The following is a 15,477-nucleotide window of genomic DNA, read 5'->3' as shown; positions in this document are numbered from 1 at the left end:
CAAACAGGGACCAGATGATCAAGTGAAGCATTTCTTGTTTGGCGAGGTCCATAGGAAGCTCGTCTTAATCCTTGTCACCAGCTTGCTAGTACAATTGTGTGTGCCATGTGGAATCTCCATGACTCTTGAGCTCTGCCCTGATGGGAGTATCATTGCAGAGAACCTTACCGAATAGCTCTTTGTATCCTTTCCTTTTTGTCTGTCTCCACGCAATGGGGTATTTCTGTATCCATGAATGCATCCCTGGGAATGCTGAAAGCTGTTGAAGCAGTGACTGAAAAAACATGAACGACCCCTTCGCTATGCAAACCATGATTATTCGCTTGTCGCGCAGCTGGTGAAACAGGACGAGTGTGGTGTCGACTCCCGGTCCCAAGTTTGCCAATCTCTGTCTTGGTTCGTCCCATGCCGGTATCATCGAACCGAATCCTCAATTTATGGTGACTCGCAAAAGGTATCGTAGTCGGATCTGAGCCACATCGTAGACGATGTATTCGTTGTACAAAAGTTGTGCACAAGGCTCGTTAGTTGGACTGGGCGGATAATTGACAACATCAGGCATTTTCACTCCTTTCAGGCTCGGATGCACGCAGCTAGCATCCTTCCACACACGAGGGCTGGTTCGACCAACACCCCAGGTGGAAAGGTGGCCATACAACTTGGCACGATCCTCGGCATTGTAATCGGCTTGCGTGAGTTTGAGAGAGGGGTTTCCCAGTTCAGCCTCGCAAAGCAGGAGTAACCCAGTTCCCGCACTGTTGTATGTTGCACAATAGCCAGCGCTCTTTGAGCTCATATCTGCAAGATACACGCCTTTGCCAAACATGTACCCTGATACAGGGGCTTCTGGTGGTGCAATGCGCAAGCCTTGGCTGAGGATGCCACCAAAGTTGGTGACACGGGATCCATGCCAGAGCAAGCGGCGGTCACTCCTTGGCCCGAGATACGCGTATTGAGAGTTGTCGAGTCGGTCACTTTCGCCGTCGCGCTCGATGCGGAAGATATCCTGCACCCCGTATCTAACGGCATGGGTGCTGCCAGTCGACAGGTTCAGGTAGTTAAAGATCTCGGTGAATTCTTGACTGTCCTGATCCAAAGGAATCATCTCTTTCATGCCCAGTCCTTGGTATTGTCGATCCAGCATATGGAGAGTCCTATGTTCCTCGATTGCAGCGGACTGCATAATCTCGTTGGCCAGTTGCATGTCTGTCAACGTCTCGAGGAGTTGAATTTCTCTCTGTATCACGGTTAGCTCGAGGACGAGTATGGCAGTGATGACGGTCATGCCCAAGTACCTTAATGGAATCCATATTCTTGAGAACGGGTAACTGACGGCGGCCAACGACATGCGGAACAAGTGAGAAGTACCGATTGCTTCGGTCCAGGACAGCTTGGAACGCTTCTTCTCCCATACCGGTGGCAACAGATGGGTCGGCCACGAGCAAGGCCAGCTCTTTCAGGACTTCATACCCCTTGAGTAGAGTCTTCTTGCTCAACTTCCCAAGAGGCATCTTATTGGCATCGTAGTCAAAGTCGGCCATGGTATTTTTGAAATACTGCATGTTGAAGATGAGCTCCATCAGGCGTTGGACCGGTGGCATGAGTTTGCTCGCGGCAAAGACCTTTTCTCTCACAGCAACTTCACCTTTCCGGCTCGCTTCCACGGGTTGTTTCTCAACTTCGTCCTCCGACTCTGCGTAGTTGATTTCAAGATATGCATACTTGCCCTTCCGAGACGGCGCATCCCTATTTTCCCACGTAAGACCGGCCTTCTCTTTGAATTTGATCCGAAAATACGAAAGAGCGTCGTCAAGGGTGCCGTCACCTAGCATCTTGCTCTGGCCGCCCTCACCCACACGACCCCAGCGTGTCCCTACAATTTGTCAGAGTTCAGGGACTGTATCATCCATACAAACCTTGGAGGCGTTCGAGGGTGGGTCTAAATACTCATGTAAACTAGCCGAGAAAACTTACAAGTGTAGAAACGAGTGGATTGTCTCAAGAGCTGAACTCTATAGAACTTGTTGTTGTTCACTTTTGCGTCAGACTTGTTCAGAGTGGCATCGTATATCACGCCGCTGTCGTCCACATGCACAGCATAGTTGTGAGCGGAGGAGACGAACTGATCCACTGGAACTTCAATCGCCTTGGGTGCTGTGGGGATCGGTGATTGAGCTGCTTTGGCAGGCTTGGATTTCTTTGTCGGTACCGGGTTATCCTCGTCGTCGTCATCTTTCCGTGAGCGCTTTGACGACCTGGCAGCTGTCTTCTGAGAGGCTTGCGCACCGTTACCATTCACTGTATCGTCATCATCTGCAGGCGAGCTCTCCAGAAGATATTGTTCGACGTCTACCGGAGCGCTCGAAGCTAGAGACGCTGCGAGCCACTCGTAAGAGACGATGAGAGTGTCAGGATTCTTTTGAGCCTGGGTGATACGATCAAGCTTCTTGCCAAATTGAACGTGAGTGGTGATGAGGTGTGTACACTCTCCCGGCCTCGGTGTGTAGAAACCGCCACAGTTGGAGATGTCAGTCTTCAGTTGCGCAACACTCTTGTTCGAGAGTTCAGGGTGTGCGCTGGGGGTGTAAGAGGCGAAGCTGACGATGACACCGTCTAAAGAGGGCACAGCAGGTTGAGGAGGCTTGATTCGAACCATCCTTGCTTGAGGAGTAGGATTCAGAGAGGTTGCGAGAGTTTACGAGGTGAGAGTGACAGACCTTTCTGATTTATGACATTTTAAGAAGAAGACAGGGCAGCCCCGGTTCAGAGCAAGAAGCGTAACAAGGGAAAGGCAGCAGCTTGGCCTTTCACAGGCAGTTGCTTGGGTCCTTGGGTGAGTGGATGTTTGGTGTGGATGTGCAGGTGAGAAACGGGCAAAGCTTCAGGCTTCAATTTCACTCGCCGCGTCGGGGGCCAAAACTCAAAGTTGCACGTGGCGGATTGACGCGAGACCACGTGATGAAAGCGCCTATGACGTCTTTGGGGGACTGCGCAGAAGTTACAGGCAGAGATTCTCATGTAGAGGAAGAATCAGTGCAGATACATACCACAAAAAGAACAGGCTCAGCGCATGGACCATTGGTCGGAGTGCAGAATGGCTGACAAGGCTCATTCCGATACAAACCCTCTTTTGCGCCGTCCTTTGTACATCTACGATCTTCCGCCAGAACTGCTGCTTTCCTTGACTCCAGCGGGACAGGTACAGGAGCAGTCGCAGCCACAGACACAGCCACAAAACTCACTCCCCGAGTCAATACCCACAGGTCGAGAGAGCAGTCCTAACGAAGATGGCATTGCGGCCCCAACATCATGTGCACTGTGTAGAGTTTCCTTCGACAATGTCCAAGACCAGCGACTGCATGTCAAGTCGGATTTCCACAGATACAACCTCAAACTCACCATAAAACAACTCCCTCCGGTGGATGAGGCCACTTTCATTAAACTGATCGGTGACCTGGACGAGTCACTCTCGGGATCAGACTCGGAGGGCTCTGACGAGGAAGATGAGGGCGAGGCCAAAGGCGGCGACAGCACACTAACTGCTCTGCTCAGACGCCAGGCTAGGATATCTCATCAGCAGTTCGCCGACGCCACTGAAGACTCCAAAAAGCGTTCGTTTGGTAGTGCACCACTGTTATGGTTAACAACTCCAAAACTTGGAAACGATATCGGGTTAGGCGTCTATCGAGCCATCCTATCAACCGAGGAGCAAGACCAGGCATCCACCTCTCTTGTGGACATTCTCAAAAAGAAGCAGCTTAAACCGACAGTTGCCAAACACAGTGGGAAGTCGCAAGGAGACTCATCACAAGCGATGAGAACCGATCCCCATTTTTTCCTCTGCATGATCGGGGGCGGTCACTTCGCTGCTATGGTCATCTCATTGGTACCGGAACTGAGAAAAGGCCCTGGTGGCATCGAGGAGCGTCACCCAGTCGTTAAGGCCCACAAGACCTTTCACCGATATACCACGAGGCGGAAACAAGGTGGTTCTCAATCCGCAAACGACAACGCGAAAGGAAACGCCCACTCAGCGGGTTCATCCATCCGCAGATACAATGAGATGGCCTTGGAAGCCGACGTCAGAGCAGTGTTGTCAGAATGGAAAGGCATGATCGACGCCGCCGAGTTGCTCTTCATCCGGGCTACCGGAAGTACCAACAGAAGGACTTTGTTCGGCCCCTACGAAGGTCAAGTCTTGAGAAGCAATGACAAGAGGATACGTGGGTTCCCATTCAGCACACGTCGGGCCACTCAAGGCGAGCTTTTGCGTTCGTTTCAAGAGCTCACTCGACTGAAGGTGGGAAAACTTGTTGAGCCGATCGCTGAGAAGAATATATCCGAGAAAGCTGCAGCGAAAGAGTCGAAACCGAAACCTCAAGCACCGAAGCTTAGCAAGGAAGAGGAAACCGCTCAGTTTCATACTTCTCAGCTTCAAGCCCTTATACGGCGTTCAAAGGCACCTGGAGTCCTACTCTATCTAACCAAGAACGAACTATCCCCAGATTTCACCTTTTACCCTCCTGCCGACCACCATCACGCGCCTACTCCACTCCACCTCTCCGCATCAACAAATTCACCGCCATTGGTTCTAGCCCTCCTTACCAAGGCTCACGCCGATCCTACTATAAAGAACGGCGATGGCAAGACAGCATATGAAATCGCAGGCGACACCAAAACCAGAGACGCCTTCCGCATCGCTCGACACCAGCTTGGAGAAAAGGCGTTCGACTGGTCTGCGGCGCATGTTGCCTCACCTCTTTCACAAGAAGAATCCGATGCAAAGGCGGCACAGGAGAAGGCGGCCTCTGACGCTGCAGAGGCGCAGCGCAGAAAAGCCGGCCTCGAACATCTCCGACTGGAAGAGGAGAAGCGTAACGTGAACAGGATCGAGAAGAAAGCCGGAGCAGGCAAGGCGCTCGCAGCCGCAGTGGAGAAGACCGGGGCGGATAAGAGAGAGGAAGAGGTGCGTGGACTGACACCCGAAATGCGCATGAGGCTAGAGAGGGAACGGAGGGCAAGGGCGGCCGAAGAGCGGATCAGGCGCATGCAGGGAGCGGGCTGAACAGTGCGTGGTTCAAGAGACGATTGAAAATAATCGGTGGTGCTTCAAACACGGGGATATTCCTCAGATGACAGACAACCTTTGTTTACCCAGCAATAGAATCTATTGGGGCTGAAAAGTCTAGAAAGCAAAGGTCACTCAATTCTTCGTCGATCCCCTCGCGGGCGACCTACTTCCGTGGCCGAAGGATCAATCTCATTTCCTTGCTTGGGTCATCTTCTATCTCACCGCGGCGCATAAAGTATCTACGGTTCCCAAACTCACCACGCCACGCCACGCCCTCCCACTAGGCCTCTTCCGACGCATCTACCCTCCGTCCCTCCTTCTACGTCGCCAGTTCAGCCAACACGTCTAGACCACAATCTCGTGCTCCTTGAACAAGGGGAAGTGCGTCACAAGATATTCCTTGGCCTCTTGGTAGTGTCGCTCCAGGACCTCCCTGTGGCGGTCGCTCCGGATGGTGATGTCGCACTTGTAGGGGTTGGGCCGGATGTTGAAGCCGTCGGTGTAGTCGTACGTGTCGTACACGTAGCCCTTCGTCGGGCGGATGTCGAAGCACCACAGCAGACACGCCAGGGCGATGTACAGGTTGTTCGAGGCCAGGTCGGCGCCGGGGCAGATGCGACGACCCCAGCCGAACGTCGAGTGGCCGGATTTTGAGGGGTGGGGAGCGCCGCGTTCCAGTGGCGTGGACGCGAGGTACTCCTTGGGCAGGTAGCCCAGCGATGCGGGGTCCTCGGCGTCGAGGAAGCGCAGCGGGTTGAAGTGGTCGGCGTTCGGGTAGTACTGCTCGTTGCGGTTGATGGCCCAGCTGTTCCCGAGGATGTTGGTGCCTTTGGGGATGTAATACCCGTTGTAGTTGTCTGGTTCGGTGCTCGCGTGCGGTGTCCCGCCCAGCACGGCGACTGGGCGCCAGCGAAGGGCCTCCTTGGCGATGGCTCTGATGTACGGCAGGGAGGCTTCGTCCGTGTAGCCTGGCAGGCGGTCTTGACCGATCACCGCATCGAGCTCGGCGTGCGCAGCCGCGAGGACTTCTTGGTGGGTTATGATGCCCAGAATGGCGGAGGAAAGAGTAGACGAGGTGGTGTCTGCGCCGGCCCCAAACACCGAGGCGGGCAAACTGGCAAAATCTCTCTCACGTAGCAGGGCGAACGCCGAAGGGTCTGCGGCGCGGTTTTCCAGCAGCTGCTTCGCCAGACTGTTGGGGAGCGGCGGAGCACCGGGCATCTTTGCGTTTTCGATATCCTCGCGGACGTAGTCGAGTAATTGGGCGTTTGCCTCCTGTTCCTCCCTGCCCCAGGATTTGATCTCGCGCTTCCACGGCGCCAACGCGTCGGGGACATGTTTGAGGAAGGGCAATGACTCGACGAGGTACCGACCGGGGACGTTGAGGGAAGCACTCCAATGCATGATTTTCATCCGTTGGCGTATGATAGGTGATTGCATACTGTCGATGCGGTGTCCGTAGGCGATGGTGAAGACGATCGAAGCCGTGAAGCGGTTCAGAAGATTGTCCAGGTCATCCGGCTGCTCGAGGAGATGGTGACAGAGACGTGCGGCTTCGGCCTCCTGGACAGGTTTATAGTGCTGCAGCGCTTTCTGAGTGAGCACGCTGTGCAGGGCTTTCCGACGCACGGACCAGTCCTTGCCGTACGGTTGCACGAGGATGCTGCTCATGTCCCAGAAGATCTCGCCCATGGTGACGAAACGGGGGCGTGAGCTGTACTTGTGGGAGCGCTTCTCGAGCAAGTCGACAGCCACATTGGGATCGGAAATGATCACAGTCGGACGTCGGCCGAACCACAGGGTGTAGATTGGCCCGTACTTCCTCGACCATTCCTGGAACTGAATCCACGGGTACTTGGCTGGAATGTCGAATTTGTTGCCAATGAACGGTAGAGGCTGAGGGCCCGGAGGCATTCGCTTCCAGAGGATGACATCGTGGATCACAACACCAAGCACGCCCAGGAACAATAGACCCGTCACGCCCGACCAGATGTAAAAGACGGTAGACCAGCTCATCGTTGCTGGCAGCACCAGTGGTGGTATGTATCTCACTTCAATCCCTGTCAGATATACTCACTCTATCCTGGACCAGCGTGACCGCCTATTAGTTTCAGTGAAGCAGTAACAAACAACAAGAACCAAAACTCACACCGATAAAATAGTTTCTTCACGAATATTCCGTGGAGGCAGCACAGAAAGAGAGAATGCAGGAAAATTGGGGAGGTACCGGAGCATTGCCGTCACCAACCTTTGTATCCCCCTCCACCGCTTCGGGATACCAGGCTGCGCCTAACACACTTCTTTTAGGTCAATGGCACGCTCGTCATTGGCGGGAAAGAGACGTGCCACATCGACGGCGCTGTCTTTCGTGGAGAGAAGATTCGGCCTTCGTGGGGCGGCAATGCTTGTGCGGAGAAGGCCCATTGCTCGCCAGAGTCCGGCTATGGTCGAGATCTTCGGCAGTTGATGAGTGCTGACAAGGCACCGGAAAACCCCATCTCAAACTTCCATTCTCGATATGCCGTGCATCAATTCCCGATTTGGTCAGTGGATAGTACTGGTGGCAATTCGCTCGTGGGAAAGCCATGGGGAGAGTCGATGAAGCCTGGGGCCGAGAGAACATGGGGGACCAGACATACAACAGCCTGCATCCAGGCTGATCAGGAACCCTTTTGTGCCGACTCTATAGAAGGATCCCCTAAGTCTGCTTTGTCATCGTCATTTGGTAACAAAGCATTAAGGTAAAAACAACCTCGAAAGATGCCCGGCTTCGCAAGGTTACCACCCTCCGGCATCAAGGTGATCATCGTGGGAGCTGGATTTGCTGGACTATGTGCGGCCATAGAATGTGATCGAAAGGGCCATTCTGTGATATTACTCGAGAGAGTACCTGAGTTGAAGCCCTTGGGGGATATCATTAGCTTCTCATCAAACTCCGGTCATATCTTTGAACGATGGGAAGGTGTGGTTGACGAGCTTGAACCAATCAGCCACCATAGTGAAGGGCTCGATTTTTACGATTGGAAAGGCAACTTTGCTACGAGGCAAATATGGGATGTCGAGAAGCAATGGGGAAGACGCATCAATGGCCACCGGGGGGAGATCCATCATGTTGTCTTCCAGCATGCCAAAGCAAGGGGGATTGACATCCGACTCGGTCAACAAGTGACTGATTATTTTGAGACCGACACAGAAGCGGGCGTGCTCGTGAACGGCGAGAAGCTGGTGGCCGATTGTGTGTTTGCGGCCGAGGGGGTGAAGTCAGCGGGAAGGAAGATTGTGCTGGGGTTCGAAGATCGACCGAAACCCTCAGGATATGCTGTATATCGATCCTGGTTTTCATCCGATGATCTAGCCAAGAATGAGAGAACGAAGCATTTGGTGGTGAACGGCGATAGTCATTCTGGATGGGTAAGCAGGCTGCTCTTATACTCGATGATTCCGTCTCTGACTTTCACTTCAGATTGGCGAGGACAAGCATTTCCTCGCTGCATCAATAAAGAATGGCACAGAGTTCAGCTGGGTTCTGACACACAAAGATGATGCAGACATTGATGAGGATTGGCAATTCCCTGGTGACAAGGAGGAAGTCAAGCGGAACTTGCAAGGCTGGGCCCCTATAGTCCACGACATTGTCGACGCCACCCCGCCAGATCGGCTCGTCGATTATAAACTGGTCTTTCGAGATCCATTGCCGACCTTCATCTCCCCCAAGGCTCGGATTGCACTGATCGGTGATGCTGCACACCCTTTTTTGCCAACATCAATCCAAGGAGCAAGCCAATCAATGGAGGATGGAGTGACCCTGGCTATCACACTCGAGAAGAGCGGCAAAGACAATGTTCCTCGGGCCATTCGCGCCTTTGAAGCCATCCGATATGAGCGTGTCCACCGGGCGCAAAAGACTGGTATTACGACGCGAGAGCAGTGGCACAAGGCTGACTGGGACAAAATCTGGAAGGATGTCAAATCTCTGCACTTGAAGCGCGAGGCGTGGCTCTTGGATTTTGACGCAGAGAAACATGCGTATGAGGTTGTTGACGATGTGCTGAAGAAGTTGGATCGAGGCGTGTCGGTCAAGAGTGACAGCGTGTCAGAGGTATCGGCTTCGAATGGAGTGCAGACGATGCTTGCTCAAGAGATTGACCAGCTGGCATAGAGGATGTGACGCAAGCAGCAGCGGCAGTAGTACAAGCAGTAGTGTTAACCATGTATTGTGAGCGAAGGAACAAGTACGAGTAAAGATGATTGAGTCGGGCAATTCCCGCAGGCAGAGGCTCGATGCGGCTCTTCTCACTTTGTCCACCAAAGTCTTATTCTGACTTCTTGATTGTCACTCTTCAACTATTGCAGCCATCTGCGCCTCACATATTGCCTGTTCTTGGTATCTGCTAGGCCTCCCTACAGCTACCTTCTGACTGACTCATCTACAGAGGAAAATGTTGCTGTCGACGCAGATTGTATATTTTGAAGCCGCCAAATTGGCCTTCGGTTCTATGCCACCCCTTACCTGACACACATCCTCAAGGCAAGAAGACCGAATCGCTGTCGAACAAAGGCACAAGCCAATGTGTGGTCCATGTTGGAGGGCACGTAGCAAAGGTACCTACACTAAACCCACTGCTTCATTAACACCTATGCTCTAAAGGCAGTATTGCCTTGGATGCGCGGCCGACACGGAGCTGAGATGTGCCTCCACACTTCCAGAGGCAGCTCAACTGCCGGAATACTGTCGCAACAAAGGCGTCTTCGAAACTGAGTGTCGCAATCGTGAAAAAGAGATGGAATTCCAGCCACAAGTCTTACAAGAGTGATCGACGACAGTGCACCATCCGATGATGAACCCCACAATATCCCACTTGGTCGAGCTGGGGTAGATGCAAGTCCTAATGCGTCCACTGCGTCTTGCTCAATGTACACCAGTGTGCACCGCCGATCCCAATGTTGACCTGGCATACGCCTGGCACCGCTGAGAAATGCTCGTCAGTGGGAGTATTCCGGCATCCCCTGCTATTCCTTTTCGCGATGTTGCTGTGGTGCATTCTTGAATTGAGACGATTTAGGTGCATGAGAAAGGCTTGATGCCACTAACCTTCTATGTACCACTTCCAGTCCCCTCGCCTGTGTCTATTGGTGTGTCACACGGTGGGACAGTCAGTCTTTGCCTGCTTCTCGCACATGTTCCAACACTTGTAGGGGCTTCGACGCCACCATAACAACCGCTGCATCCAAAAGTGCGGAGGGCGTTTCCGGACATCTTTCAATACTTAAGCTTGAGCTTGCCCATGGGTAGAGTGAAATCTTTCCCTCCCAGCCTTGCCACTGGCATTCACCTCGATAGCGTCATTTCTTTTCAACATGCCATTCGGAATCCTCGACTGCAAAAAACTGGAAAATGTGCCTGGCACGTCTTTCATGAGCGATCAGGATGACCTACCACCGGAATATGCAGAGGTACCGCGAGAGCTGTTGAAGCATGGCAAGGGCAGGTTTTCAAACATCATCTTGATTCCTCAACCGTCGGACTCTCCAAACGATCCTCTGAATTGGCCACAATGGAAGAAGGAAATGATTCTCCTCATCGTTTCGCTCTCCGCTGCCGTCGTGGGCGCGTTCGGCCCCATGTTGAGTCCTGGTTTTGTGGAGATCTCAGCTCAACTTCACATCACGGTTGAAATCCTGTCCCAGGCTACCGCGTGGTTAATCCTCACCATCGGACTGGGATTGTTCCTGACCAATCCTCTGGCCAAAATATACGGGAAGAGGCCAATCTATATTCTTGCGAGCTGCGTCATGTTCGCTTGTTCTGTTTGGGGTGCAAAGGCTGGCAATTATAGCAGCTTTCTGGCTTCCAGGGTCATCAGTGGCGTGGGCATGGCTCCGTACGAGGTATTCGAGATCCAACCCTGGAATTGTGAGTTGTGCTAATCGTGTCAAACATAGGTACTTGTCCAATGCACAATTGGTGACCTTTACTTTGTCCATGAAAGGGCTACCCGAATCGCAGTGTGGAATTTGTTTCTCCTAACAGTATGTCTCGATGAATACCAACATATTTGTCTTCTCAAAAGTGTTGTGGACTGACCCGACATCAGGGAATCTCTGGTGGCGCCTTGGTTGCTGGATACATAATCGAATATGACGGGTACCAGTGGACCTTCGGAGTATGCGCCATCATGTTCGGTGTGCTCATGTTCGCGGTATTCTTTCTTGTCCCCGAGACCACGTATCGCCGAGACGCTGTCGTGGTGGTGCCGGTGGCAGATACCGTCGACACTGACCCCGAGAAGCCGGGTGTGCAACATGTCCACATGAAGCTGGGACACGAACATGACATCTCTCAAGCTCGTGGAGAGAAGGACAAACATTTGTCTTACACCGTCACACGTGGTTCGAACGAACCCAAGATGTCGTTCTCGCGGTCGCTGAGGGTTTTCACTGGTCGATATAGCTATGCCCCGATCTACAAAATCTTTACCCGGCCGGTGTTGCTCTTCTTTTATCCGGCGGTATTTTGGGGTTTCCTCATGTATGGCACCACCTTGACTTGGATTGTGGTATTCTGTAAGTGCTTGGCTTGGTTCAGACATTCTCAGATCGATCAAGGCTAACTCGTTATCTGCAGCTGTGGTCAATGGAGTGATTTTGTGAGTTTCCCGCGGCTTTCTGTATTTCTGGACTCAGTCGACCCCTGACGAAGGCTGACCGATATTTGCAGTGTCGCCCCGCCTTACAACTTCTCGGTGTCGCAAGTCGGGTTGATCAGCTTGTCGCCATTTATCTTGACGTTAATCGGAGAGGTCATCTCTGGACCCCTTAACGATGCAATTTGTCTCTACTTGACGAAGAAGAACAAAGGAATTTACGAACCTGAATTCCGACTGGTGCTCATCATCGTTGTCATCATCCTCGGCACGGTTGGATTCTTTGGTTTCGGGGCGACTGTGCATTACCAGACGCATTGGCTGGGACCAGTCTTGACATTTGGGTTTGCGAATATGAGCCTGGCCTTTGCATCGACCTGCGTCTTTGGTTACGTGATCGACTCCTACCCCAAGTTGAATGAGGAAGCATTCGTTGCAATCAACGCCCGGAATCTCTTGACCTTTGGCCTGACATACTTTGTCAACAATTGGCTTGCGCGAGATGGCCCCTTGGAGGTATTTTGCATTCTAGGAGCTCTCTTCTTGTTTGTCTGTCTCTTGACAATCCCTCTCTGGTGAGTTTTCGCATTGCCAACGGATTTGGCAATATAGCAACTTCACAAGGCTGACTCTTGCACAGGATATATGGCAAGAGAATTCGATCTCGGATTGGCCGGACCGCCTGGCTTCAACGGTATATGAATGACGACTTCTAAGACCAGGGTGCCGGGGGCCACCTAGGATGACAAATAAATCTTCGCTATTAAAGACTTCCGTGATGCCCGTGCCTTGGGGCCATGGTGCTTAAGTGGTCCGGCTTTTCAGAAATTACCGAAAAGGGGTTTTCGCAGCAGCAACAACGACGACAATCCAACATCTCGACACCTGCAATAATAAAATGGACAAAGGGACCTTCCTCTTCGAGCCCTTGAGCAGAAATCTTCTTCGCCTTTTCCCTCGCATGCGGCTTCAGTGCGCGTCGGACGTGGGCTGTGGCTGATGCGCAGCCAATCATGCCGCAGCCGAGATATTTAGATGATGACCCTGTTCCACTCCGCCACGTTCGTGTGACGCCCAGGGACGCCTTGGGAGGGACGGCGAAGATGCCCATGGGTGCAATCAGACTTGATCAGCGCCCAGAGTTTTCAGGCCTCCTCATGGGGGGCTGTTAGCTGCCAACTGCCAGCCGCCTGGACCATCATTCTGGCTCTACTTGAGCGGTGTTGTGTCACGGATGTAGGAGTATACGAGGAGATAGGAGGGGCGTCTCTAGACTTGATGCTAGCGATCGCTGCAGCCCTAGATTATTATAGCAATGGAGCCGCCTACGCCTCCCTTCCAGAACCTCCGCTGGTGAACCGTCGAGCCGTCTACCGGGTCCTTAGACATGTATTATTTAATCAAAACCCGGCCTTAAGCAGGCATAGTCGCTTCACGAAACAATTCCCGCAGAATCCTACTGAATGAATCATCTTGTAAGGGCCTGAGAAGCCAAAAGTCCGCCGGCCGCCACAAGCCCGTATTTGGTTTCCCGGATAGACTTCCATCCATTTCCCCTCCGCTACAAGGCCAGGGTTATTATTCGCCTCCAGCATATCCTGGGTTCGCGAGGGCGTGCGCTGGCCTTTTCCCGGTTCAGCTTCTTGTCAGCTTTGGAAAATTGGAACCTGGGGGAAACGGTGGCTCTACTACTGCATAAACCCCCGTCACAGCTGGGCCTGCGCAATCTGACAACTTTCTGCCTGCGATTTCTTTGCAGCTTTTGGTTTTGTTGAACCCAGACAGAAATTACATCCAAGACTTGTTCTCAAACAAACGCAGCCGTCGTCATCGTGTCCCGCGAATACCTTGACCTCACCTCTAGCCTCATACCGGTGCCTCGAGTGCGCCAACCGTCGCCATGATGAAAAAGAAATCTGTCTATACCAACATCACCCCGATTCCCTCGCACATCCCCCGTCAACTGGCCATTGACATGCTGCACAGTCATGGCGAGATTATCGAGCTGAACCCCCTCGTCACCGGCTACAAACCCATCAAAGCCCCTCAGAGTGCGCCCGCCGATGAATTCTTCTCCACGTGGTACGAAATCAATGAGAGGATCCAGTATGTGCCGGGCATAGGAAGAGCGGGATCGGGCAAGATATCCTTCAAGGGCTGCTTCCACGATATGCCGTGGGGTCTACAGACACATGTCTATGCGCCTATGGGCGTGGACTTGCGCAACAAGTGGCAGATTCGGGGCAATCAACCAGGCGAGCCGCCCGAGTCGAGAGAGCTGGGAAGCAATGCCCCTCCCGAGGGTCTTTATCTACGTGAGGACATTGAAATCAAATGTAACCCCGCCATGGTGTCATTTGTAAAGAAGGAGATGAAGGCCGCCTCGAAGACCATGGTCGACCGCTTGGTGAAAAAGGCCGAACTGATCGACGCTGGTGTGCTGAGTGCCATGATGGAAGACGGCAAACTCAAGACGTTGAATCCTGCAGATCGCTCGCAGACATTCCAACAACAAGGCCATTATTCCCCGTCCATGCTCTCCCCCCTTCCGCAATCCGCTTTCCCTCAATCCCCGGCTGTCCCGGCGTTTCAACAGTCGGCATATGCAAGACAATCCATGTACGGCGCTCCTGGCCCACAATACTCACCAGCACAGCAGAGCCAAGGTCTGGCGATTGAAATGGAGGGAAGCACGCATTTCATCCAACCACCCCCGCCTCAGCAACATCAACAACTGCATCCCAACCGGTTCTCGTCGGCAGTCTCTGAACTGTCTGCCAGCTCTCCAAACCAAAGTGACTTCCCACACACTAGCAGCCAGTCAGACCGGCAAAGCTATGCCGAGTCTGTCAGTTCGATGCCGAGCTCTGTCGCCCACAACGGGATGGTCTCGCCTGGCATGGAAAAACGAGCATTCATGGCCGAATTACCAGCAGGCATGGCACATGCGCCCAACAGATCGCCTCGGAGCCCAGACCCAAACGCTATGTCAGCGCAAGCTCAACAGCAAATGGCACAACAACAGTACCGATACAACCCTCAGGACTATGCTCGGATGTCATGAGCGGAGATCTTATGTATCGACGAGTTTCTTTTGTGACGATCTTTGGATATCTGTATATCGAAGGCGTTCTAAGTTTTGATCAGCGAGCCTGGTCAGGCAGAAGACGACCTCGGGGAGCTTGATCACTTGATATCGACCAGGAGCCATGAGCAGCGACGAGGGAGACCACCTGCTCATGTTGCGTGAGTAGTTGTCAAGTTACGTGGCCGAGGGTCGACAAAGCTATCTGCAGCCATTCCGCTAGACCTACAGACAGGCACCGCATGGCGTCTACCTACTCATGATCTAATACGAGACACTAGTCTCTCACTTTCAGACTTCTAAGCTCAGAGGAGCAGACAGTTCGACTGGAGTATCTGGTCAATGCAGTCACTCACTTTATCTTTCGAGTCGACTGACAGACATGACTTCCCATCTGTCCTTTCTGGACCCCACAACAAATACCCCTCCCACGAAGGGAGTTTTGACGAAGTTGCTTGGGATATCCTTTTCTGAGTCGCGGCATGGCGGATGACAGCGGTGCTTATGATATGGCACTTTGAGATAGCGACTTCTTTGCAATTTGGAGAAATGGAGTAACGAGAGCATGTCCGGGAATGTGATGTTGGGAATTGGGCTGATTTTGAGCCATATACCACTTGGACAGATCTAGATGCGTTGGAGTCTGACAATGATTCCTCACCTGACCCTGTCATTAC

The 15,477-nt window shown here is 52.7% G+C and overlaps 6 protein-coding genes across 6 annotated transcripts; 4 read left to right on the top strand and 2 right to left on the bottom strand.

The window, feature by feature from the left end:
- Positions 1-430: 430 nt before the first annotated feature.
- Positions 431-2,656, bottom strand: AYO20_08609 (hypothetical protein; the record flags this gene model as incomplete). The annotated part of the gene is made up of 3 exons (XM_022646885.1): positions 431-1,237; positions 1,296-1,873; positions 1,975-2,656. The coding sequence occupies 3 exons, from the start codon at positions 2,654-2,656 to the stop codon at positions 431-433; spliced, it is 2,067 nt and encodes a 688-aa protein (XP_022497109.1).
- A 438-nt stretch (positions 2,657-3,094) lies between these two features.
- On the top strand, positions 3,095-5,065 carry AYO20_08608 (hypothetical protein; the record flags this gene model as incomplete). The annotated part of the gene is made up of 1 exon (XM_022646884.1): positions 3,095-5,065. The coding sequence occupies one exon, from the start codon at positions 3,095-3,097 to the stop codon at positions 5,063-5,065; it is 1,971 nt and encodes a 656-aa protein (XP_022497108.1).
- Positions 5,066-5,416: 351 nt separating this feature from the next.
- AYO20_08607 (hypothetical protein) lies at positions 5,417-7,087 on the bottom strand (the record flags this gene model as incomplete). Its single annotated transcript, XM_022646883.1, has 1 exon — positions 5,417-7,087. One exon carries the CDS (start codon positions 7,085-7,087, stop codon positions 5,417-5,419), a length of 1,671 nt encoding a protein of 556 aa, XP_022497107.1.
- A 744-nt stretch (positions 7,088-7,831) lies between these two features.
- On the top strand, positions 7,832-9,230 carry AYO20_08606 (hypothetical protein; the record flags this gene model as incomplete). Its single annotated transcript, XM_022646882.1, has 2 exons — positions 7,832-8,482; positions 8,535-9,230. The coding sequence occupies 2 exons, from the start codon at positions 7,832-7,834 to the stop codon at positions 9,228-9,230; spliced, it is 1,347 nt and encodes a 448-aa protein (XP_022497106.1).
- Positions 9,231-10,429: 1,199 nt separating this feature from the next.
- On the top strand, positions 10,430-12,431 carry AYO20_08605 (hypothetical protein; the record flags this gene model as incomplete). The annotated part of the gene is made up of 6 exons (XM_022646881.1): positions 10,430-10,985; positions 11,079-11,101; positions 11,167-11,635; positions 11,697-11,718; positions 11,790-12,290; positions 12,356-12,431. The coding sequence occupies 6 exons, from the start codon at positions 10,430-10,432 to the stop codon at positions 12,429-12,431; spliced, it is 1,647 nt and encodes a 548-aa protein (XP_022497105.1).
- Positions 12,432-13,615: 1,184 nt separating this feature from the next.
- AYO20_08604 (hypothetical protein) lies at positions 13,616-14,779 on the top strand (the record flags this gene model as incomplete). Its single annotated transcript, XM_022646880.1, has 1 exon — positions 13,616-14,779. The coding sequence occupies one exon, from the start codon at positions 13,616-13,618 to the stop codon at positions 14,777-14,779; it is 1,164 nt and encodes a 387-aa protein (XP_022497104.1).
- Between the last annotated feature and the right edge of the window lie 698 nt (positions 14,780-15,477).

Source organism: Fonsecaea nubica (genome assembly GCF_001646965.1).
Source record: "Fonsecaea nubica strain CBS 269.64 chromosome Unknown Scaff70, whole genome shotgun sequence".
NCBI classification, from domain to species: Eukaryota; Fungi; Ascomycota; class Eurotiomycetes; order Chaetothyriales; family Herpotrichiellaceae; genus Fonsecaea; species Fonsecaea nubica.
The sequence above is the reverse complement of the archived record's forward strand: the minus strand, read 5'-3'. Positions and strand labels throughout refer to the sequence as shown.